Below are 24,391 nucleotides of genomic sequence, written 5' to 3' on the forward strand. Positions count from 1 at the left end.
TGCAGCCGCTGATAGACTTCCCTTTCCTCTCCGACCAACACCCGCACACCCAAACTTAATGTCAATCACCCAATCGCATATTCTTACACGCCACGGCAAAAAAATGCACGCACAAACTAATTTTTTACTTTCCGCCGCGCGTTATTCAGGCCAAGTGATGCCCCGCTAATGTTAGTGATGTCATTTCAGCGTCTGAAGGAGCTGAAGCAGCGCGAGTTCCAGCGGGCGGCGGCCTGCCGCAGGCAAAGGGAGGAGCGCAGGGACGAGCGGATGCTGCGGAAGAGGCTTCGGCATCACCCGCGTTGTGACGACAAAGCCGATGAGCGATGGTGAGCTAAAACGCTTAAAATCCACTTTCGGCCATTTTGTATTCGCAACCGGGGTCAACTTTTTTGAAATTTTCTGCGGCGGGTGGCCGGTAAACAATTGTGGACCAAGCCGACCATGAGCATTACCTTGTTTGCGCGAACAATCACGGTGATGGGATGGATCGGGTTGATTGACGGCTCCAACCACTGATTAATAATTGGCACTAGCGCTTGAAAAGTTAACTTTGATCCCAATCACAAGTGCCCACAAATGTGCAATCGTCACGCTCGATGCTCATGCCAATGAGTCTAATTTGAGGTTTTTGCTGAGGCTACTTCGCAATTTTGGGCCAAACATGGAAAAACAAAACCCCAACTGGGTCAACGGATCCCGATTTTCAGTGATGTGACTAGCGATCGTGCCAACTGCTAGTCACGCTTTGGTCAAAGAAAGAAGACAAAGTCCTGCCAGGATGCTAATCGCCGCCGCGGAGCCTGAAAATCGTCCCACGCGACCAAATTGATTTCCAGTTTTTGCTATTGCCCACCCTTTGCTATTAGCGCCTTAGGTTCTGGCCCCATGTTCCGGTCCACCACCGTGGCAGTGGAGCCAGCGAGCGCCACGGAGAAGGGGCGCGACGTCTGCGACGACAGCAGGCACGGCGTCGGCGCCTCTGGGCCAGGTGAGCGCTCCTTCGAGACTTGATTCAGGCCGTCGAGGCGTCACGTGAACCAACGCAACCAAAATCACACACGGAATCCAAGGTCCTACGTGGCCGTTTTTGGAAATGCGATATGTCACAGAGGGCTGCGACTTGATTGGAGCGTGGCAGGATGCCAAGTGAGCTCAATGTGAGCCAATTCCGAGACTCTCACATTGGGATTTGGTCCAAAGCGCACAGCGCTTGGAAGCGGCAAGATGAGCGCCTTGTCCTTGCCCAGGGGTTGACGCAGCGAGTGGCTAGCAATCGATTTCGAGGAAGCTTCCTCTCAAACTCAATGGAGCCTTTCCGGCTGCTGAATCTGAAAGTACTAAAACTCGGTCTTGTTCTTCTTCTGCCTCACAGATCTTCAGAGCTCGCCGCGTCTCCCTCTGGTTGGCGCGCCGGGAAGCAAACTCCCGGGCGGCACGAGACGGCCGTCCCAACAACGGAACGCAAACACCACCGCCCCCGAAGACGGCGCCTCTGGCCCAGGCGCCCCCTTTCACCAGCTCCCTTGGGCAACCGGTTTCTTAAGCGACACCAACAACAACAATGACGACGACCTTTCGAACGGTGAAAACAAAGCCTACGTGGCCAACAGGGGGCGCCCTGTTTGCTTCTCGCTGCCAAAGAAGAGCTGCGTTCTTCTGCACCGGGCGGCCGCCGTGTTTATCCAAGCTGGGCGGAGCTCGTGGGACAGCAAAACCACAACGCGGGATCAGAAGCTGATCTCCTCGACGCCGTGTCTGACCCGAGAGTTGGGCAACAAAATGAAAATCTCCTCGTCTTTATGCGACCGCCGCCGTGTGTCCGATGCCCAAGTACATGCGAGAAGTGGGACAGCAATCCAAGATGGAGGCGGCAGTATGCTTGGAATCAAAGCGTGTGGCGGAAATGAAGACGTCCAAATGAATGGTGGTGGACTTACTGGAGTCCAAAGTGCTACGGTACACGAAATCAATGCAGGAGGTATGACAACAACCCAGGACATTTGTCAAAGTCAAACTAGAGTCCAGTCAACTGGAAGAGGTTGGACTTGGGCTGAAAATTGGGCAGGTAGTAGAACTGATGCTTCAAATGGTTGTGAGAGTGGGCCAGAAGCTTGCGGTCCAACCACGACTGAAATAAAAGTCACCCGAGGTAGTGATGGAAGCAGGATTGGAGTCCAACTTGTCGGTCCAAGTGCGACGGGATCTCCAGATGGTCACGGGGCTATGACCGGTCCCCATCAGACCAGCCCCCGGGATTTCGGTGGAACAGAACCTTCACTCATTATGGGGCTTGGAACGAGAGCCATCCAAGAGGGGGGTGGCACCAGGACTGGAGACCAAGGTCCTTGGCCAAGTGGGGCAGCGGTTCAAATCCTGCAAAATTTCACACGAGATCAAGATGAAGCCCGAGTTGGTAGTGATACTGGAGCTGAAGGTTCCCAGCAAAATGACACTGGAACCCAAAACCGAGAGGGAAGTAGGACCAGTGTGGCTCCACCACCACCACCTCTGTCTTCAAAGTGTCAAAGTTCTGGCTTTGAAACCTCTGACAAAACCGACATTACCGAAACACAACATTTTCCCATAACCGCCGAGCTCCAAAAAGCAAAACCAGAGAACCTAGTCCAAGACTCGAGTCACAAACCAGCCCCGGAATCTCTACCGGGTCGGCCCAAGGAACCCTTTTGTCCTGTCCTGAGCCGCGATGGTACGCGCGTCCTTCTGTGGCCCTCGGAGATGGTCTGCTACACCGGGACATCACCCTCGCTCTCCTACAGCGTCAACCCGCTGCTGTACGACTTCCGAGCGCACTGCCGCAGGCAACTAGCGGGCGGCATCAAGCCGTCAGTGATCGAACGAGCCGCCCGCCGACGGAAACAAGGGGGAAGCGGCGGGGTGAAGTCGGATGAAAGCCGGGATGAGAATCGAGAAGGACAGGCGGGAAATCCCCTGCAAGCGGCGGCCCGAGGCAGAGGTGGCGATTCCAAATCTAGCCATGTTGGCTTGAGGAGGAAGAGGAGAAGGAGGAAGAAGCGGAGGAAAAGGGGAAGAAGGAGAAGCAGAGAGGAGATGACCAGCAAATGGCAAAGGAGGAGGGAGGTAATAAGCGAACAGGGCGAGATGGCCAAGATGGAAAGGGAGAACCTCGGAACAGAGGAGAAGCGGGAAAAGCAGACATTAAGTCATCTGGCGACACGCCGTTTGCTTGAAGGGCTCAGAAAAAGGCAGCGGTCTGACGATGACGAAGAGGAGCAGATCATCAAAACCGAGGCGCCATTATGTCGTCTTCCCGCCAAGCGCTGTAATCACTCGAAGCAGGCGAAGGCGGGCGCTGGCCTGCAATCATCCTCCGGACACCCCGGGTGGGGTCCGGCGCTTACAAAGCTCCTCCGCGGGGAGGCGGCGCAGAACGCCGCCATTAGCCCTGCTAACCGGACCCCACGCTGTCCCGAAATGACAACCCACCCCGCCGGCACGGACGCGCAGCCGGGGCATAAGCACCAAGACGGATGCGGGCGAAGGCCAGAAGAAAATAAGAACAGCAGGGATCCGAGCCAGATAAAATCTAAAGAGGCGAGCGCGTGCGAGGCGGCCATTAGTTTCGTCTCGTCCCCCCGCCAAGATGCGGCGGGCCGGCGACATATCCTTCAAGCGGCAATGGCGAAACCGATTGGGTCCTGTGACGCCCAAAAGACACAAAGCGCCTCGATCGTCCTAAACGTGAACCTCCACTGTGAGGATCTTTCAGATCAAGCCGCAGGTGGCCACAAGAGGAACTGGACAGAGCGTCCGCAAACCAGCGACCAGAACAAACGCAAAGCCGGACCAAGACCAAGACAAAGTACTGGCCCCTGTGCTTTGGGGAGAACTTTGGACTGGACAGAAACAAGCAAAGAAAGCTGTGGGGAGACGCTTCCAAGCCACTTCACACCTGACGGGACAGCTTCTGCATGTCAGGACAACGCCCTCGTCGGCGCGGTCGTTAGCACGCCTTCCCAAGATAATAACCGGGGCGGCGAGGGGCCAAATCCGAGCCACTTCTGTGCCGTCGGGACATTCAAAGTGTGTAGGGATGCTAACCACGGCGCCGTCCGATCGTTCCCCAGCGAACCCGGGGACGCCGCTCGGCACGATGACATCATCAAACACCGACACGGCGGCGAGGCGACCGTCCAAAGACTTGAATCTCCAGACGCTAAACTCATTGACATGAATCCTCCCATTTCGGACCCCGAATCACCTCAGAGCGCCATTCGGCACCGTGAGAAGGACAAAATGTCAACGGAGAACGCGAGCGGGAAAAGTCAGCAGGGCAGGTCGCCGGAACTGGTCTCCACGGGGAAGAGACTCCGTTTCCCCTTTGGCCTCCCGCCGGAGTACCTCTGTCTGCGGGCTCCTCTACTCCTGCCGCCGCCTTCGTCCTTCTCATTCCGTCGCACCGTCATCCGGCACCACCTCTCGGTGGTGGGCCCGCCCCTCCCGCCAGTCCCTCCGGTCCCACCCCCTTCTTACCAGCACCTGCTGGCAGCTTTCGCACCCCACCCCGTGGCTCTCAATCCTGTGCCGCCTTTCTTGGCCTCGCCGGCCATCCATCTCCTGGACGGCCCGTATCCCCTGGCGACGGAGTTCCACCCCGTGCTGAGTCGGCAGCACGCGGCCCTGCTGGCGCCCCCCCACCCGCCGAATTTGCCCTTGCAGGTTTTGTTCTAGCCTCCGTTTTGTGAGAAAAAAATGGACTCTGTGGGTGACGGCATACAAGTGCGCTGACTTCATCAATAGGAACCCCGTTCCGCCCCTTTTTTATGCTTTGACTTGCTCTTTTTCATTTAATAACACAATTTAATAAAACAATAATATACATTTTTATTTATTTTTTCTCCATTAATTAATTTATTTACCCATTTATTTAACCATGACTTATCCATTATTTATCCACTCTTATTTATTTGTTCATTTGTTGATTTATGTATGTATGTATGTATGTATGTATGCATGTATGTATGTGTGTGTATGTGTGTGTGTGTGTGTGTGTGTGTGTGTGTGTGTGTGTGTGTGTGTGTGTGTGTGTGTGTGTGTGTGTGTGCGTGTTTATTTATTTATTTATTTATATTCGTTAATTTTCTTATATATACATTCATGTACCTATTTATTTATTTATTTATTTACCCGCCTTATTATCTATTATTTATTTATTTATTTGTGTTTTTTTGTTTTTCCATTCATTTATCCATTTATTATACATTATGTATCCACTATTTATGTATGTCTATATGTATGTGTTTATTTATTTATCCTTTTATTTATTATTTTATTTCTTATATTTATTATTTTATTCATTGATGTACCCATTTATTTATCCATTCATCTATTCAGCTATTTATTTATTTTTCTATTTATTTATGTATTTACTCATTTATTTGCTCTCTTTTTCCATGGTCTATTTATTTACATTTTGTCTATAGATTTTGGGCCTGCATTTTGTGTTTTTAAATGGACAAGTGGCCCTGGTTACTTGGAGATGAAATTAAAAATAAAATAAAAGTTCAATAGTTCATTTTTGGGTGTAGTTCACATGAATTTATTTGTCGCCACTCAGCCAATGATTTCATGGCTGAGTGCCATGATTTGATTATTTGTGTTCATTTGCATTAGCATAAATCCAGGAAGTGATTCCTTCATAGTTTTGAAATAGCTTGTAAATCTAAAATTGTTTGTTGTGCTTGTATTTTAATGATAAAGAAACAACCGCAATGTTGGTATGTGTGTTACGAAATGTATATTTAAAAAAGATTAAATGGCCCAGGCGAGTTTGATTTGTACGCCCGTAGGAGGCTCGGCGTGTCGATCAATGCTCAGCAGCCGTTTGGCTGCGCTGACCTTTCAAAAAGGTGCAAGAAAGCAACGGCGTGACATTCAAACCACAATGTTGGAAATACAACTCGGAAAAAGTCATCATTTGTTTGCTTTCATTCGCCAAGACGAGCTGCTTTCGTCACTTTATGTATTTATTTTGGGATGCATTTATTTATGTACTTATGTACTTATTTATTGATTTACTTATTTATTGATTTACTTATTGATTTACTTATTTACTTATTGGTTTATTTACATATTTACTTATTGATTTACTTATTAAATTTTTATTTATTATTTATTTGTTTATTTGTTTATTTATGTATTTACTTATTTACTTATTTAGTTTTATTTATTGATTAACTTATTTGTTTATTTATGTATTTATTTATTGTATTTATTTGTTTATTTATGTCTTTACTTGTTGAGTTATTTATTTATTTACTTATTGATTTACTTATTTACTTACTTGTGTACTTACATATTTACTTATTGGTTTATTAATTAATTTATTTATGTATTTACTTGTTGACTTGTTTATTTATTTACTTATTGATTTACTTATTTACTTATTGGTTTATTTACGTATTTACTTATTAAATTATTAATTAATTTATCGATTATGTATTTAACCGGGACTTCGTTGACTTGTTTATTTATTTACTTATTGATTTACTTATTTACTTATTGGTTTATTTACGTATTTACTTATTAAATTACTTATTTACTTATTTATTATGTATTTACTTGTTTATTTACATATTTACTTATTGATTTACTTATTTATTTTTGGTTTATTTGTTTATTTATGTATTTACTTATTTACTTATTTAGTTATGTATTTATTGATTAACTTATTTACTTACATATTTACTTATTTCTTTAATGGTGTATTTATTTGTTTATGTCTTTACTTGTTGAAGTTATTTATTTATTTACTTATTGATTTACTTATTTACTTACTTGTGTACTTACATATTTACTTATTGGTGTATTAATTGGTTTATTAATTTATTTATATATGTATTTACTTGTTGACTTGTTTATTTATTTTCTTATTGATTTACTTATTTACTTACTTGTTTACTTACTCATTTACTTATTACTTATTGGTTTATTAATTAATTAATTTATGTATTTACTTATTTAATTATGTATTTATTGGTTTACTTATTTATTTACTTATTTACTTATGTATTTATTGGGTTATTTATTTGTTTATTTATGTATTTATTTGTTGACGTATTCATTTATTTATTTACTTACTTATTTACTTATTGGTTTATTTATTGATTTATTAATTGGTTTATTAATTTATTTGTTTGTTTGTATGTTTGTTTATTTGTTTAGGTATCGGGGGATCTGTGAAGATGAAGAAATGAGTCCTGATTTCCTGGTCAGGAACAAATTAGAAAATGTAAAAAATAATATTGTTATGATTTCAAATGAGGGTTTGGAACCTGCTTTCGGGTTTCGACAAACTTATTTTTGAATTTCGACATGGTTCCAAATTACCAGTACGGCTTCAAATTAGCTTGCCGTTAAATTCAACACGAGGTCGCAAATGGGAAAGGGTTGAAATCCGTGGGTTAGGGTTTCCAATGAGGTTCGGGTTTTGCGCTTGGTATTAACTCATTCACTGCCAGACAAGTGCTAAAAGTGTGACAACTCCAGTGCCAGGGTTTTTGTCATTTTCAGTCAAATTGCAGGACCCACACTATATTGACTCTTAGATCAACAAAAACATTAAATGCAGCGTAAGAAACCTTAAACTCTCTTCTTTCATCAGGAAAGAAAGAGTTAATTCCTATGTTATATTGGTCTGGAGTTATCTGAGCTTGAAATGGGGGCCGATGTACAAAATCAAATTCAATACATACAGATTGATTGAGATAGCACTTTAACAAGAGCTGAAGCTATAACAAAGCGCTAAAATGGAAAAAAAGGAAATGCTGTCCCCTTGTGGAAGGTAAAAATCATTGCCACAGGCCCTGGCCAGCGCTTTATCGGCACCCAAGAGTGAAAAAACAAAACTCGAACAAATTCAGGGATGGCGTTCTACGTTAAATTATTCAATTCCCGAAAAAATTGTGAATGGCAGTGAATTAGTTAAAATCGGGATTAGGGTGTCAAGAAAGATTTTAAGGTAAGGTTTAAGTAGGGTTTGAAACTTGACTTGACGTTTGGAACAAGGTTTCGGAACGACGGTTCGGGATCGGAATTGCAGTCGCGTTATGAAACACGGGAAAAAACATTTTGTAAAAATGTGATGAGACAAACATGGTCATGGTTGTGACGAGTGAACGCCCTACCACCAGCCTCCTTCCCACCCTCCTCCAACAACAACACGAAAACAGATGCAGGAAGCAAGCGGCAGATGAAGACATCGCAAGAGGGGGATCGGGGTGTGGTGGAAAAACTGACAAATGACGAGCGCAAAGGAGCAGAAAATTAAAAAAGCAACCATGAGAAGACGAGACGAGCTCTCCGGGGGACGTCGTTTCTCTTGCTGTGGGGGACGACGATGGGGGGAGGGAGGGCAAAGTTGAAAGTGATCTCGCTTAAGGAAGCAAAGAAGGAAGGCGGCGAGGGGAAGGAAGGAAGGAAGGAAGGAAGGAAGGAAGGAAGGAAGGAAGGAAGGAGGGAAGGAATAATAATAATAATACATTGAATTTATAAGTGCCTTTCAAAATTCTCAAGGACACTTTATAGTCACGGAGAAGAGAGGAAAGGAGGAGGGCTGGAAGGAAGGAGGGAAGGAGGGAAGGAAGGAAGGAAGGAAGGAAGGAAGGAAGGAAGGGAGGAGGGAGGGAGCAAGGGAAGGAAGGAAGGAAGGAATGAAGGAAGGAAGGAAGGGAGGAGGGAGCGAGGGAAGGAAGGAAGGAAGGAGAGCGAGAGGAAGCAGAAAGGACAGGAAGATGGAATAAAAGAAGCAAGGAAGGAAGGAAGGAAGCAGCCAAGGAGGGAGGGAGGGGAGAGGGAGGGAAGGAAGGAAGGAAGGAGGGCGGGAGGGAGGGAGCGAGGGAAGGAAGGAAGAAAGGAAGGAAGGAAGGAAGGAAGGAAGGAAGGAAGGAAGGAAGGAGCGAGGGAGGGAGCGAGGGAGCGAAGGAAGGAAGGAAGGAAGGAAGGAAGGAAGGAAGGAAGGAAGGAAGGAAGGAAGGAACACTGTAAAACCCAACAAGTTGAAAGTACTCAAATTTTTTATGGCAACTGATTACGTCAAAATTTTTGAGTACAGTTTACTCAAAAGTTTTGAGTAACCTGTACAGGTTACTCAAAACAGGTTACAGGTTACTCAAAACTTTTGAGTAAACTGTACTCAAAAATTTTGACGTAATCAGTTGCCATAAAAAATTTTAGTACTTTCAACTTGTTGGGTTTTACAGTGAAGGAAGGAAGGAAGGAAGGAGAGCGAGAGGAAGGAGAAAGGACAGGAAGATGGAATAAAAGAAGCAAGGAAGCAAGGAGGGAGGGAGGGATGGAGGGAAGGAATAATAATAATAATAATGCATTGAATTTATAAGTGCCTTTCAAAACTCTCAAGGACACTTTACAGTCACGGAGGAGAGAAGAAAGGAGGAAGGATGGAAGGAAGGAATGAAGGAAGGAACGAAGGAAGGGAGGAAGGAAGGAAGGAAGGACAGAAGACTGGGAGTGCAAATGGCAAGAAAAATAGCAGAAGCGGCAGAAAGGAAGCACAAAGACCACCATGGAGACGAAGACCACCACTCATGAGGTGTAAGGAGGACAAGCTGGATGCTGAAGTTCCGACAGACTTCACGGCGAGCGAACCTGCCGCGCCACCTGCCCATCCAACAAATTGACACGAGACGGCCAAATGGAGAACCTTCCGAGTCGGCAAGCGCCAAAACTGGGTCAGACATCAAAGTCACCGCTGGAAAAGCCGCTGGAGTGTCCGCGCGCACCCGCACTCTTGCTTTACTCCAAATTGCTACTTCAACTGTCGGCGCGCACATACACACTACCACACACACACACACACACACACACACACACACACACACACACACACACACACACACACACACACACACACGCTTTCTCCAAATTGCCTCACTGGTCTCGCTTCCCTCCCATCGCGTCAGGTTGAAAATTGCGCCACGGCACAGCAAATGAGAGCAATCGTACGCTAAAGGCTGTTCACCCGCGCGCGCTAGCTTGAGTAGTGTGTGTGGCGAACGCGCCTCAAATCGCACTGCAGGTGCCGTTCAGGTGAGAAACTTGACTTTGCCCCCCCTCCCCCACACGTCGCCCACCCACCAAGAGATCCGCAGCGAGATGAAGGACAAACCGGCCCCTTCACCGTAATTTGCCCGCTCTTAATAATAATAATAATAATAATAATAATAATAATAAGAAGAAGAAGAAGAAGAAGAAGAAGAATAAGAATAAGAAGAAGAAGAAGAATAATAAGAAGAAGAAGAATACATTTCATTTATAAGCGCCTTTCAAAACTGTCAAGGTCACTTTTAGCTGTCAAGCTGGCTAGCTGTTGGCTATCTGACTACCTACTCGCTATTTATTTGCTATCCATTAGATGATAGCTATTAGCTGTCTAGCTGACTGGCTGTAAGCTGTCAAGCTGGCTAGCTGTTGGCTATCTGACTACCTATTCACTATTTATTTGCTATCCATTAGCTATCTAGCTATTAGCTGTCTAGCTGACTGGCTGTAAGCTGTCAAGCTTGCTAGCTGTTGGCTATCTGGCTATCTATTAGCTATTTATTGGCTAACCATTAGCTTGCTTGCCAGCTATTGTCTGTCTAGCTGGCTGGCTGTAAATTGTCTATATGGCTAGCTGTTGTTGGCTATGTATTAGCTATTTATTGGCTATCCATTAGCTAGTTGGCTAGCTATTGGCTGTCTAGCTGGCTGACTGTCAGCTGTCTAGCTGGCTAGCTGTTGGCTATCTGGCTATGTATTTGCTATTTATTTGATATCCATTAGCTAGCTAGCTAGCTATTTGCTGTCTAGCTGATCGGCTTTAAGCTGTCTAGCTGGCTAGCTGTTGGCTATCTGGCAATCTATTCACTATTTATTTGCTCTGCATTAGCCCCCACGTAGCTGTATTTGTACGCAATTCCGTAATATTTGATGTAGGAGCGCAAATGGCCTCTTTGGACTCATCGCCAAGGTTGTTGTCATTCTTAAAGAAAATCGCAAAAAAAAAAGGCACACAAAGTGCCATTTAAGATTAAAAAAAAAACATTTGTACTGCTCTCCTTGAGTGTATCAAACTTCAATTTAGCAGTCGGGCTAACTCCGCTTGAAAAATAAGCCGAGTCACGATGTAGCATCCGAAGCTCTGATTTATTCAGCGAATTTATTCAGCGAATATGAACGGAGCAAAACGACAAAACACAGAAGGAAAAAGGACGATATTAGCACATGCTAAGCGAGGTTAGCAGTAGCTTGACAGCAATGAAAAGCAAGAATCGAAACAAGGACGCGGAAAGTCAGAGTAGACCAGCTTCCGTGTCTTGCGCGACCGATACAGATACAGTACGACCGATACAGATTTCGATAATGGTGGTACTGTATAGAAACCTCTAAGCAAATATCGATTCACCTTAACATGCTTTTGTATCGATATAAACATATCAAAATGGCCGGCGAGAGATGAAAAAGAGCACCGTAGTAACCGGATTATCATAATAACCATGTATCGTACTAAACCGAACTAATTATACATAAAAAGACTAGAAATTTGCCGGGAAATGAAAATGGTATTGTAATAAGCAGTATTATCAATATAACCAGTATCGATATAACGAGACTTTACTGTATTATTATTACTCTCTGAACAATCACCGAAATCTTTACTGTATAGTGGCTCTTAACAATTTTTTTATGATACTAGTGCGGCATGTTCGACTGGAGACAAATTCCTTGTATGTTCTACATACTTGGCAAGAAAGTTGATTCTGATTTTGACAAGATAAAGAGCCCTGCATACTCAATTAGCTAGCAACGAATCCGTAGCATCGTTCTTCAAATTTCTCATCAAACAGATTTATTTTTACTAAATACATAACAAATATGAATCTTTATTTATATCTTTAAATAAACCTACGCACTGTGACGTCAAAGGCGCGACAAAAAAAGAGGCGATGGCTCTAGATGAAAATGGTGACATATGTGCTTACAAAATAACCAAACAAAATGGCTATATGTTCACTTCCTGTCAAAAGTGGTCTTCAAAATAAGAGTACATAATCTAACATCTACTTCTTCTTTTACTTTCGGCTTTTCCCTTCAAGGGGTCACCACAGCAAATCAGTGTCCTCCATCTTTAGACGTTTGATCCGCATGTTTGTTTTGGCCAAGCTTTTACGTCGGATGCCCTTCCTGACACAACCCTCTGTATTTCTTCGGGCTTGGGACCAGCACAAGAAGACTTATGTCCCTTTGTGGCTACAGAACAAGCAACTCGCTCAGTAAAAGGCTCCTGAACACAAAATGGTCATTGGCACAGCAACATTCAAAAACGAAATGCAATAACATACACCAGTTATGGTGTCTTGTCTTTTACATACTACAGTGCTTTTATAAAATAAAAAAAAAAAAAAAAAAAAAGAAAATGACACACTGAGTGCTACATTGCCCCCTGGTGGCTGGAGGCGGAGCACATTTCCCACTGAATTATCGCGACGAAGAAGATTACGCCGACGCCATGTTTTCGTTTAATCGATACAAGTTTTCAAGTCGGCCCTCTTCCGGAGTTCAAAGTGAGAAAGCGCCGGAGTGACGGGGTTGCCATGGCGATTGGCGCCACCGTCGACCGACGACTTTTGCGCGTGGGGAGCGACTCACTGAATCATTTTGCATCCTTCCCACGCTTTGGCGTCAGAGAAGAAGAAGAAGAAGCGGAAATTTTCGCAGGTCGTCCATTGTGGCGGGATATGCTGCACGACTTTTGCGCAACCCGACGGAAGCCGGCAGAAACGTCCACTGACGGTAGGGAGAACCGCTGCTCGATCGCTAGCTAGCTCGACTTTGACATTTGTGACATCAAGCATTAGCCAGCCAGTTATATAAAAAGAGAGCTAGCTAGCTCGCGAGCTCGCTCAATAGAGTAGCATGGAATTTAACAAGTTTGATTTACTTTTGCAGGCCGAATTAAATGATGTGGCGGGCCGGATTACAATCCCAGGCTTCGACTTTGATACCTGTGATGTCAAGCGATAGCCAGCTATCTGAATAGAAAGAAATCTAGCTAGCTAGCGAGCTAGCTCAATAGCTGAGCATGGAATTTCACAAGTTTGATTTGCTTTCCCGGGCGGAATAAAATGATATGGAAGACCCTGGGCCTTGATTTTGACAACCTTGATGTAAGGGATTAGCCAACTAGCAGAATAGAAAGAGAGCTAGCTAGCTCAATTGCTAGCTAGCGAGCTCGATAAATGGACTTTAAAAAGTTTGATTTGCTTTCGCGGGCCGAATACAATGAGGTGACGGGCCAGATTTGGCTATCTAGCGTGATAGATGAGCATAGAATTTCAAAAGTTTGATTTGGCTCCCCGGGCCTTGACTTTGACACCGTTGATGTAAGGGATTAGCCAGCTAGCGGAATAGAAAGAGATCTAGCTAGCTCACTCGTTAGCTATCTCAATCACTAGTTAGCGAGCTCGATAGATGAGCACGGAATTTCACCAGTTTGCTTTACTTTGCTGGGCTGAATAAAATGAGTTCAGGGGCCAGATTTGGCCCCCGGGCCTTGACTTGGATAGCCGTGAGCTAAAGCATCATAAAAGAAACGGACAACTCCGTTTTACGTCGGATCTTCATTTAAAGATCTTAAGGTGGCGGCGTCAGCATTTTCTTTTATCTGGTGCGCGGCGGTCATTTGTCCCATCTACCAGCCAAACGCTGCCATGGCAACAGCCCCCCCCCCCCCCCCCCCCCGACTTGGACGCCCCCGCCCGACACGGCTAAAATGATTCTCCCACTGAAAGCATTCACAATTCAACACGGCCCTCAGGGTTCTTCATCTCGCTCCTCTGTTAATATTTACTCGCTCTCTCTCGCGGGGTATGTCGGCGTCGCGCTAGCGTAGCGCGCTAAGGCCGTTCCACCCAAACAAGTCGTTCAACTAAATGTCCCCGGCGACCACTCGAGCTGCCTCGTGTCATTTCAACGCGTTGCCTCCTCTTAATTCTCAGAAGGTGGCGATGTCACACGGCATTTACTGTGTACACTACAACAAGAAGAGCTGAATGGATCTGAAGGTGGCGCGGGGGGGGGGGGGGGGGGGTGGCAAGTTCATGAACAAGGATGCAAGTGCCTTCCTGAGCAACTACTGTCAAAGATGGCCATAATCCATTCCAAAAACCAGTTTAAAACCCGATTTTTTTGAAAACCAAAACATTTCCCATTATAATCAATGTAAAATCTTTTAATCTGTTCCAAGAGATCTCAACCAGACATATAGTCCAGTGCGCCTTATACAGTAAAGTCTCGTTATATCGATATTCAAGGGAGTACGAAAAAATATCAATATAACCGGGACTATCGATATATCCGACCCTGTTTGCATGTAATTTTCTCCGTGCGTGCATAGAAATAGTATCGATATAACCGGGACTATCGATATATCCGATATCGATATAACGAGACTTTACTGTATATGGAAAAAGTTTGAAAATACACCATTCATTGGGGGTGCGCCTTACACTTCAGTGCGGCGTATACACTGGAAAATACAGTACATATTTCCATATTATATTTTGAAAGCTTTTATAAATGTAGATTTTATACTCAGAAAACTGATCTATTCCTATATTATATTTGGAAAACGTTTTTCATTCATTGAAGGTGCGCCTTATACTCTGGAAAATACGGTAACCACAAAATTGATGACATCTCCTCTTTCATCTGGAACTGCATCATGTAACAAAGAGGGTACAGCAAGTGCTGAAGAATGAATGACTCTATGCGTCTTTGTATTGTCATGTTATTTGTTATGTAGTTTTTTTTTTTGTTCTTTTGACTTCAAGACGGCGCCGCGAGAGTGGCTGCCTTTCCAGCAGCTCCTGTATTTTGTTTTTCTACTTTCATTCCTTTCATAACTTTGCTGCTGTGAAATCGATGAGAAGGTTTTTTCAGCCGTCATCTGTACAAATTTGAAGGTTTCGGACGTTTCGCCTCCTATCCAAGAGGCTTCGTCAGCGAACTAAAGTCTGACTGTCGTATCGGTCGTATCGGTCGTATCGGCCCTATTTGTATATCCCTAATGTCCAGCCATGGCGGCGCCGGACACAGCTATGATAGGTCCCTACTCTCAGGTTGGGGGGAGCAGAGGACCAATCCCTGTGGCCCCACTGATTGTTCCTACATTCCTGACTAACGACTGGCCCATTTCCCCCACTCCCACCGGTATCACCTCATCAGCATTACGAATGTTGCCTACCCTGTTTTGCCTAAGCAGGCTATTGTATGAACGATCCAAATTGAACCTCACCCCACCAGACCGGTTTAATGAAGGATTTTGTTGTTTTATAAGAATTGCTTCTTTTACCCCCCTTTCAAACCATCTATGTACTTTCGCTAAGATTTTAACCTCATTGTCGTCAAATGAGTGGTTGCCAGCTTTTAGGTGCAAATGTACTGCCGATTGAGGCCCACTTGTATTATCCCTGTGATGTTGATAAAGTCTTTTTTTGAGAATTTGTTGAGTCTCCCCAATGTACTGCTCTTTACAATTTTCATTCTTACAATGTATGTTTCACCCCACCACAACTCCATCCCTTTTCAATTGCTGCTGTGGACTGCAAATTTCCCCATTGTGGGACGAATAAAGGTATTCTGATTCTGATTCTGATTCTGATAAACTACATTACTTTGTTTTTCATTTGGTAGCCTATCTTTTGGATGCACTAATTTTTGCCTTAACGTGTTTATCGGTTTGAAACCGGGCCTCTGTACGACAGAGTTTACACAGACGTACTGCTGTGAAATGTAAATTTCTCCACTGCGAGACTAATAAAGGCAAATCCAATCCAATCTAATCACGAAAATAATAATAATAATATGACAAAAAAGAGCAAGAAAAGTGTCCTTTGAATAGGAAACCGACTCGTGCAACGATGAGCAACAGGCATGGTGCCTCAGGAGGGGGAGGAGCCCCCACGGAGACAAGGCCCCCCCCCCGCCACCTTCAATGGCGACACTTGTGGACGCTGTGAGGAAGCGGCGAAGGCATTCAAGGGAAACACGCCGCCAACTTGAAAGTGCAGGTGGCTTGGTGCCTTTCCGACGCTGGCACCGCCGGCGCGTTTACGGTTACCGTGGTGACGGCCGCCTTCCGCTAATGCGCTCGATTGAGTTTATTTTGGAGATGTGGGCTGCAAATGTCACCAGCACTCCGAGTGGCGGAACTCCAAGCGCAGAGTGTCCGTCAAGAAACAAAAATTGAGATTAAAGCATGTGTGTGTGTGCGTGTGTGTGTGTGTGTGTGTGTGTGTGTGTGTGTGTGTGTGTGTGTGCGTACGTGTTCTCGTTTGCGCGCCCCGGTGAGGACTTCAACCTGACTGCACGCAGCCCGGTGGGGACTCATGTACCACGGGCAAATTGCTCTGAGAGACTTCAAAATGAGGTCCTCACGGGCAAATTGCTCTGAGAGACTTCAAACCATGTTTTAAAGACGTTTCATGACATTTCCTAAAGTGTCCCCACGGGGGCATTCCAGACCAAAAAACTGTGTACTCACACAGTTTTTTGGTCTGGAATGCCCCCGTGGGGGGTGGAGTGTATGCGACCCTAATGTGGCAGACTGGTGTATGCCAGGGATGTGTCCTCGCACCAGTCCTGTTCAACATCTTCCTCCTGTGTGTGACACTGTTGCTCCATGAGAGGATCGAGAAGAACAGTGGGGTTACCATAGATTTCCGGCTTGTTGGAAATCTATTCAACATCAGGAAGCTCCAGGCAGTCACGAAAGTAAGATCAGAGCAAGTCATCGAACTCCAATATGCAGATGACTGTGCAGTTGTTGCCCCCACACCAGAAGCACTACAAGCTAGTCTCTCAGCTGCTGCAGATGCCGATGGTAGACTGGGCCTCTCTGTCAATGTGGAAAAGACTGAGGTAATCTGTCAGTGGGCATCAATTCCTCCAGTTCATCCACCAACATTCACCATCTCCAATAAGCCACTAGCAATATTCAAAATTTCTCCACTGCGAGACTAATAAAGGCAAATCCAATCCAATCCGATCCAATAGTGGACTCTTTCAAATACCTTGGCAGCTTTCTCTCTGACGACTGCAGCATCGATAGAGAGATACAAAACCGGATCAAACAGGCATCAGCATCTTTTGGCAGACTTAGGAGGAGAGTCATTCAAAACAAAGATCTCAAACTCCACTCCAAGACTGCAGTTTATCGGGCTGTTGTTGTGTCAACCCTCCTCTACCGCTGCGAAGCATTGTCACATCTCGTCGCCATCCTGGGCGCGCCCCGCCCCTCCAGTCACCTCCTCCGCTGCTCCCTGGAGACGGCCCCTCCCATCATCACTCACCTGGGTTCCCACAGCTGTTTGTCATTCCTTTGATTGTGCCTTCTGACTATATTTGCCAATCGCACACTACCGTCTCCGTCGGAGTATTCTGAAAGCTACCCTCGCGACTACCTTGCCACCAGGTCTGCCTTTATCAATCACCGTCACTTACCTCATCCTGTTGTGACTTTTGCATGCGTGTCTCAGTAAAGACTTTTGGCCCCGAGTATCTGTCTCGCCGTGTATTTTGGATCCTACCTCCCCGCTTTCCGTCGTCACTCGAGTCCTGCCCTCGAGCCTCAAGTGACGTGACAAGCATGGACCCTGTACAGTCGCCACCTCAGGATGCTTGAGGATGCACACATCAAGTGCCTACAATGCATCCTTGGGCTACCCTGGAGAGACAGAGTCCCCCACACTGAAATACTCTGCAAAACCAACTGCACCAGTGTGGAAGCTACAGTCACCCAGCACCACATGGCCTAGCACCGTGCTAGGCCATGTGATCAGGATGCCAGAAGAGTGCTTGCCACGTAAGGTGCTTTATGGCCAGCTCTATCTCGGCCGTCGCCTGGCAGGAGGCCCCAAAAAACGCTATAAAGACCAGGTGAAGACTGCCATGAAAAAATGCGGACTGAACCCGAAGGACCCAGATGGAGGACATTGCAGCTCAACGCTCCATCTGGCGGCAGCTATTCCAACAAGGCATACAGAAACTTAATGGACTTTAAAAAGTTTGATTTGCTTTCGCGGGCCGAATACAATGAGGTGACGGGCCAGATTTGGCTCCCCGGGCCTTGACTTTGACACCGTTGATGTAAGGGATTAGCCAGCTAGCGGAATAGAAAGAGATCTAGCTAGCTCACTCGTTAGCTATCTCAATCACTAGTTAGCGAGCTCGATAGATGAGCACGGAATTTCACCAGTTTGCTTTACTTTGCTGGGCTGAATAAAATGAGTTCAGGGGCCAGATTTGGCCCCCGGGCCTTGACTTGGATAGCCGTGAGCTAAAGCATCATAAAAGAAACGGACAACTCCGTTTTACGTCGGATCTTCATTTAAAGATCTTAAGGTGGCGGCGTCAGCATTTTCTTTTATCTGGTGCGCGGCGGTCATTTGTCCCATCTACCAGCCAAACGCTGCCATGGCAACAGCCCCCCCCCCCCCCCCCCCGACTTGGACACCCCCGCCCGACACGGCTAAAATGATTTCTCCCACTGAAAGCATTCACAATTCAACACGGCCCTCAGCGTTCTTCATCTCGCTCCTCTGTTAATATTTACTCGCTCTCTCTCGCGGGGTATGTCGGCGTCGCGCTAGCGTAGCGCGCAAAGGCCGTTCCACCCAAACAAGTCGTTCAACTAAATGTCCCCGGCGACCACTCGAGCTGCCTCGTGTCATTTCAACGCGTTGCCTCCTCTTAATTTTCAGAAGGTGGCGATGTCACACGGCATTTACTGCGTACACTACAACAAGAAGAGCTGAATGGATCTGAAGGTGGCGGGGGTGGCAAGTTCATGAACAAGGATGCAAGTGCCTTCCTGAGCAACTACTGTCAAAGATGGCCATAATCCATTCCAAAAACCAGTTTAAAACCCGATTTTTTTCAAAACCAAAACATTTCCCATTATAATCAATGTAAAATCTTTTAATCTGTTCCAAGAGATCTCAACCAGACATATAGTCCAGTGCGCCTTATACAGTAAAGTCTCGTTATATCGATATTCAAGGGAGTACGAAAAAATATCAATATAACCGGGACTATCGATATATCCGACCCTGTTTGCATGTAATTTTCTCCGTGCGTGCATAGAAATAGTATCGATATAACCGGGACTATCGATATATCCGATATCGATATAACGAGACTTTACTGTATATGGAAAAAGTTTGAAAATACACCATTCATTGGGGGTGCGCCTTACACTTCAGTGCGGCGTATACACTGGAAAATACAGTACATATTTCCATATTATATTTTGAAAGCTTTTATAAATGTATATTTTATACTCAGAAAACTGATCTATTCCTATATTATATTTGGAAAACGTTTTTCATTCATTGAAGGTGCGCCTTATACTCTGGAAAATACGGTAACCACAAAATTGATGACATCTCCTCTTTCATCTGGAACTGCATCATGTAACAAAGAGGGTACAGCAAGTGCTGAAGAATGAATGACTCTATGCGTCTTTGTATTGTCATGTTATTTGTTATGTAGTTTTTTTTTTGTTCTTTTGACTTCAAGACGGCGCCGCGAGTGGCTGCCTTACCAGCAGCTCCTGTATTTTGTTTTTCTACTTTCATTCCTTTCATAACTTTGCTGCTGTGAAATCGATGAGAAGGTTTCTTCAGCCGTCATCTGTACAAAAGTGAAGGTTTCAGACGTTTCGCCTCCTATCCAAGAGGCTTCGTCAGCGAACTAAAGTCTGACTGGTCGTATCGGCCCTATTTGTATATCCCTAATGTCCAGCCATGGCGGCGCCGGACACAGCTATGATAGGTCCCTACTCTCAGGTTGGGGGGAGCAGAGGACCAATCCCTGTGGCCCCACTGACTGTTCCTACATTCCTGACTAACGACTGGCCCATTTCCCCCACTCCCACCGGTATCACCTCATCAGCATCACGAATGTTGCCTAACCTGTTTTGCCTAAGCAGGCTATTGTATGAACGATCCAAATTGAACCTCACCCCACCAGACCGGTTTAATGAAGGATTTTGTTGTTTTATAAGAATCGCTTCTTTTACCCCCCTTTCAAACCATCTATGTTCTTTCGCTAAGATTTTAACCTCATTGTCGTCAAATGAGTGGTTGCTAGCTTTTAGGTGCAAATGTACTGCCGATTGAGGCCCACTTGTATTATCCCTGCGATGTTGATAAAGTCTTTTTTTTTTGAGAATTTGTTGAGTCTCCCCAATGTACTGCTCTTTACAATTTTCATTCTTACAATGTATGGAATAAACTACATTACTTTGTTTTTCATTTGGTAGCCTATCTTTTGGATGCACTAATTTTTGCCTTAACGTGTTTATCGGTTTGAAACCGGGCCTCTGTACGACTGAGAGCTTACACAGACGTACTGCTGTGAAATGTAAATTTCTCCACTGCGAGACTAATAAAGGCAAATCCAATCCAATCACGAAAATAATAATAATATGACAAAAACGAGCAAGAAAAGAGTCCTTTGAATAGGAAACCGACTCGTGCAACGATGAGCAACAGGCATGGTGCCTCAGGAGGGGGAGGAGCCCCCACGGAGACAAGGCCCCCCCCCGCCACCTTCAATGGCGACACATGTGGACGCTGTGAGGAAGCGGCGAAGGCATTCAAGGGAAACACGCCGCCAACTTGAAAGTGCAGGTGGCTTGGTGCCTTTCCGACGCTGGCACCGCCGGCGCGTTTACGGTTACCGTGGTGACGGCCGCCTTCCGCTAATGCGCTCGATTGAGTTTATTTTGGAGATGTGGGCTGCAAATGTCACCAGCACTCCGAGTGGCGGAACTCCAAGCGCAGAGTGTCCGTCAAGAAACAAAAATTGAGATTAAAGCATGTGTGTGTGTGCGTGTGTGTGTGTGTGTGTGTGTGTGTGTGTGTGTGTGTGTGTGTGTGTGCGTACGTGTTCTCGTTTGCGCGCCCCGGTGAGGACTTCAACCTGACTGCACGCAGCCCGGTGGGGACTCATGTACCACGGGCAAATTGCTCTGAGAGACTTCAAAATGAGGTCCTCACGGGCAAATTGCTCTGAGAGACTTCAAACCATGTTTTAAAGACGTTTCATGACATTTCCTAAAGTGTCCCCACGGGGGCATTCCAGACCAAAAAACTGTGTACTCACACAGTTTTTTGGTCTGGAATGCCCCCGTGGGGGGTGGAGTGTATGCGACCCTAATGTGGCAGACTGGTGTATGCCAGGGATGTGTCCTCGCACCAGTCCTGTTCAACATCTTCCTCCTGTGTGTGACACTGTTGCTCCATGAGAGGATCGAGAAGAACAGTGGGGTTACCATAGATTTCCGGCTTGTTGGAAATCTATTCAACATCAGGAAGCTCCAGGCAGTCACGAAAGTAAGATCAGAGCAAGTCATCGAACTCCAATATGCAGATGACTGTGCAGTTGTTGCCCCACACCAGAAGCACTACAAGCTAGTCTCTCAGCTGCTGCAGATGCCGATGGTAGACTGGGCCTCTCTGTCAATGTGGAAAAGACTGAGGTAATCTGTCAGTGGGCATCAATTCCTCCAGTTCATCCACCAACATTCACCATCTCCAATAAGCCACTAGCAATATTCAAAATTTCTCCACTGCGAGACTAATAAAGGCAAATCCAATCCAATCCGATCCAATAGTGGACTCTTTCAAATACCTTGGCAGCTTTCTCTCTGACGACTGCAGCATCGATAGAGAGATACAAAACCGGATCAAACAGGCATCAGCATCTTTTGGCAGACTTAGGAGGAGAGTCATTCAAAACAAAGATCTCAAACTCCACTCCAAGACTGCAGTTTATCGGGCTGTTGTTGTGTCAACCCTCCTCTACCGCTGCGAAGCATTGTCACATCTCGTCGCCATCCTGGGCGCGCCCGCCCCTCCAGTCACCTCCTCCGCTGCTCCCTGGAGACGGCCCCTCCCATCATCACTCACCTGGGTTCCCACAGCTGTTTGTCATTCCTTTGATTGTGCCTTCTGACTATATTTGCCAATCGCACACTACCGTCTCCGTCGGAGTATTCTGAAAGCTACCCTCGCGACTACCTTGCCACCAGGTCTGCCTTTATCAATCACCGTCACTTACCTCATCCTGTTGTGACTTTTGCATGCGTGTCTCAGTAAAGACTTTTGGCCCCGAGTATCTGTCTCGCCGTGTATTTTGGATCCTACCTCCCGCTTTCCGTCGTCACTCGAGTCCTGCCCTCGAGCCTCAAGTGACGTGACAAGCATGGACCCTGTACAGTCGCCACCTCAGGATGCTTGAGGATGCACACATCAAGTGCCTACAATGCATCCTTGGGCTACCCTGGAGAGACAGAGTCCCCCACACTGAAATACTCTGCAAAACCAACTGCACCAGTGTGGAAGCTACAGTCACCCAGCACCACATGGCCTAGCACCGTGCTAGGCCATGTGATCAGGATGCCAGAAGAGTGCTTGCCACGTAAGGTGCTTTATGGCCAGCTCTATCTCGGCCGTCGCCTGGCAGGAGGCCCCAAAAAACGCTATAAAGACCAGGTGAAGACTGCCATGAAAAAATGCGGCCTGAACCCGAAGGACCCAGATGGAGGACATTGCAGCTCAACGCTCCATCTGGCGGCAGCTATTCCAACAAGGCATACAGAAACTTGAGGAAGACCGAGGTGACCGACGGATCAGGAAACGTCAAACGAGACATCATGCCAGTACCATACCCACAACCCCAGTCAATGCCTTCACCTGCTCTGCCTGTGGCAAGCAGTGTGGATCACGGAATATGTTATACAGTCACATGAAATGGTCCCACAAGAAGAAGTAGAGCTGGACTGTCATCATCGGACACGATGGAAAACCTTAAGCAAGTAAGACATTGTAGCAGTAGAGGAATGAGCATGCCCGCCACAACATATTTCTGTGTGAAAATACGTATCAGTAACACGAGGCCTACAATTGGTGCGTTGCATGTAGTATTCGATCTCACGGCCTTATGCCAACAACGCGGCACACTGGCATCGAGAGCACGCAGCATATTTCGTTCAGATAATGATGAAATTACAGTGACATAGATTGGTCTCGTCTCATAAATCGTATTTTCGAGACTGTTGTCACCACCTTCACCATGGTTCATGGCCCAGTGCAGCCAGCATTACTCGATGATTTTTATAAAATTGAATTAAATTGATACATACAGCTAATATTGCAGCCCCAATTCTATTGTAAACACAAAAACACATATGCAGCGATGCATATGGGCCGCCCCATTTACGCATTTTGATAGCCGCTGGAGTAACTTTGTAACTCCACTGCGCCAGCACCGACGCACGTCTATTACGATTGGCCCATATTGGTACGTGATCTGCGCCTCATATGACATACTTCTTTTAAAATAGCTAAAGAAACAAATTTAGTTAAACAGCAATTGAAAACTGTTCGTTTTGCTTGAGAGGTTTTAACTTTCGTCGTGATTCGCTGGAAACTGCTGAGATAATATAATCGAATAATCATTTACCCATGATACATTGCAGTATTTACATCGAACAACATCGACATAAATGGTTGCATTATGGAGCAAGAGAATGGGAGTAAAACCATAAGATATGAAACACAAACATATTTTCATTTTTTTAAGAAGCAACGGAGTGACAATTCAAATTTAGTGGATAAGAGACATTATTTCAGAGCTGTTACAGCACATTGCAAATCTTCCAAGCAAAGAAATTTCAGTAGACACTAATGAGAAATATTGTGCTAAGTCTGTTCTCTTTGTCATCTCTGTACCGTACCATATCAAAATAGCACAGCATTTATTGTGTAGTAACTTGAGAAAATAGATGTAGTAGCCCGGACACCCTACGGAGAAAGCTCATTTTGGCCGCTTGCATCCGGGATCTCGTTCTTTCGAACAAAACCCATAGTTCATGACGATAGATGAGGGTTGGGACGTAGATTGACCGGTAGATGGAGAGCTTTGCTTTTTGGCTCAGCTCTTTCTTCACCACGACAGATCGGTACAAAGTCCGCATCACAGCAGACGCCGCACCGATCCGCCTGTCGACCTCTCGCTCCCTTACACCCTCATTCGTGAACAAGACACCCAGATTGTTTATTTTATGCATGAATAAATTATTTGACTTGAATTAAAATTGTTTGTATATTAGAAATATAGATTTTAGACAAATGTTTTTTTATTTGCGATTTAGAAATGCTGCAATGAATGTATTTTGGTTTATTCCAATCCGTTTTGTATACTTGTGCAATCTAGTTAAATCTGGCCCCATCTATTTTAGACGTTGGCCGCCTTTTCAGACACTTCCCTTTTTTAATTTCCC

General features: G+C 45.6%; 1 protein-coding gene across 1 annotated transcript in view; it reads left to right on the top strand.

Annotated features, from left to right (window-relative positions):
* LOC148888939 (uncharacterized) overlaps positions 1-5,053 on the top strand; it is a 67,098-nt gene extending 62,045 nt beyond the window's left edge. The window contains exons 3-5 of the mRNA XM_089011950.1: positions 190-329; positions 870-991; positions 1,376-5,053. Of these exons, the coding sequence (XP_088868076.1) occupies positions 190-329; positions 870-991; positions 1,376-4,713 (3,600 nt within the window). The 3' untranslated portion in view covers positions 4,714-5,053. The remainder of the gene's footprint in view (positions 1-189; positions 330-869; positions 992-1,375) is intronic.
* Positions 5,054-24,391: the final 19,338 nt, after the last annotated feature.

This window comes from Hippocampus bargibanti, linkage group LG13 (assembly GCF_051943395.1).
Source record: "Hippocampus bargibanti isolate YZ-2025 linkage group LG13, ASM5194339v1, whole genome shotgun sequence".
In the NCBI taxonomy this organism is placed as follows: Eukaryota; Metazoa; Chordata; class Actinopteri; order Syngnathiformes; family Syngnathidae; genus Hippocampus; species Hippocampus bargibanti.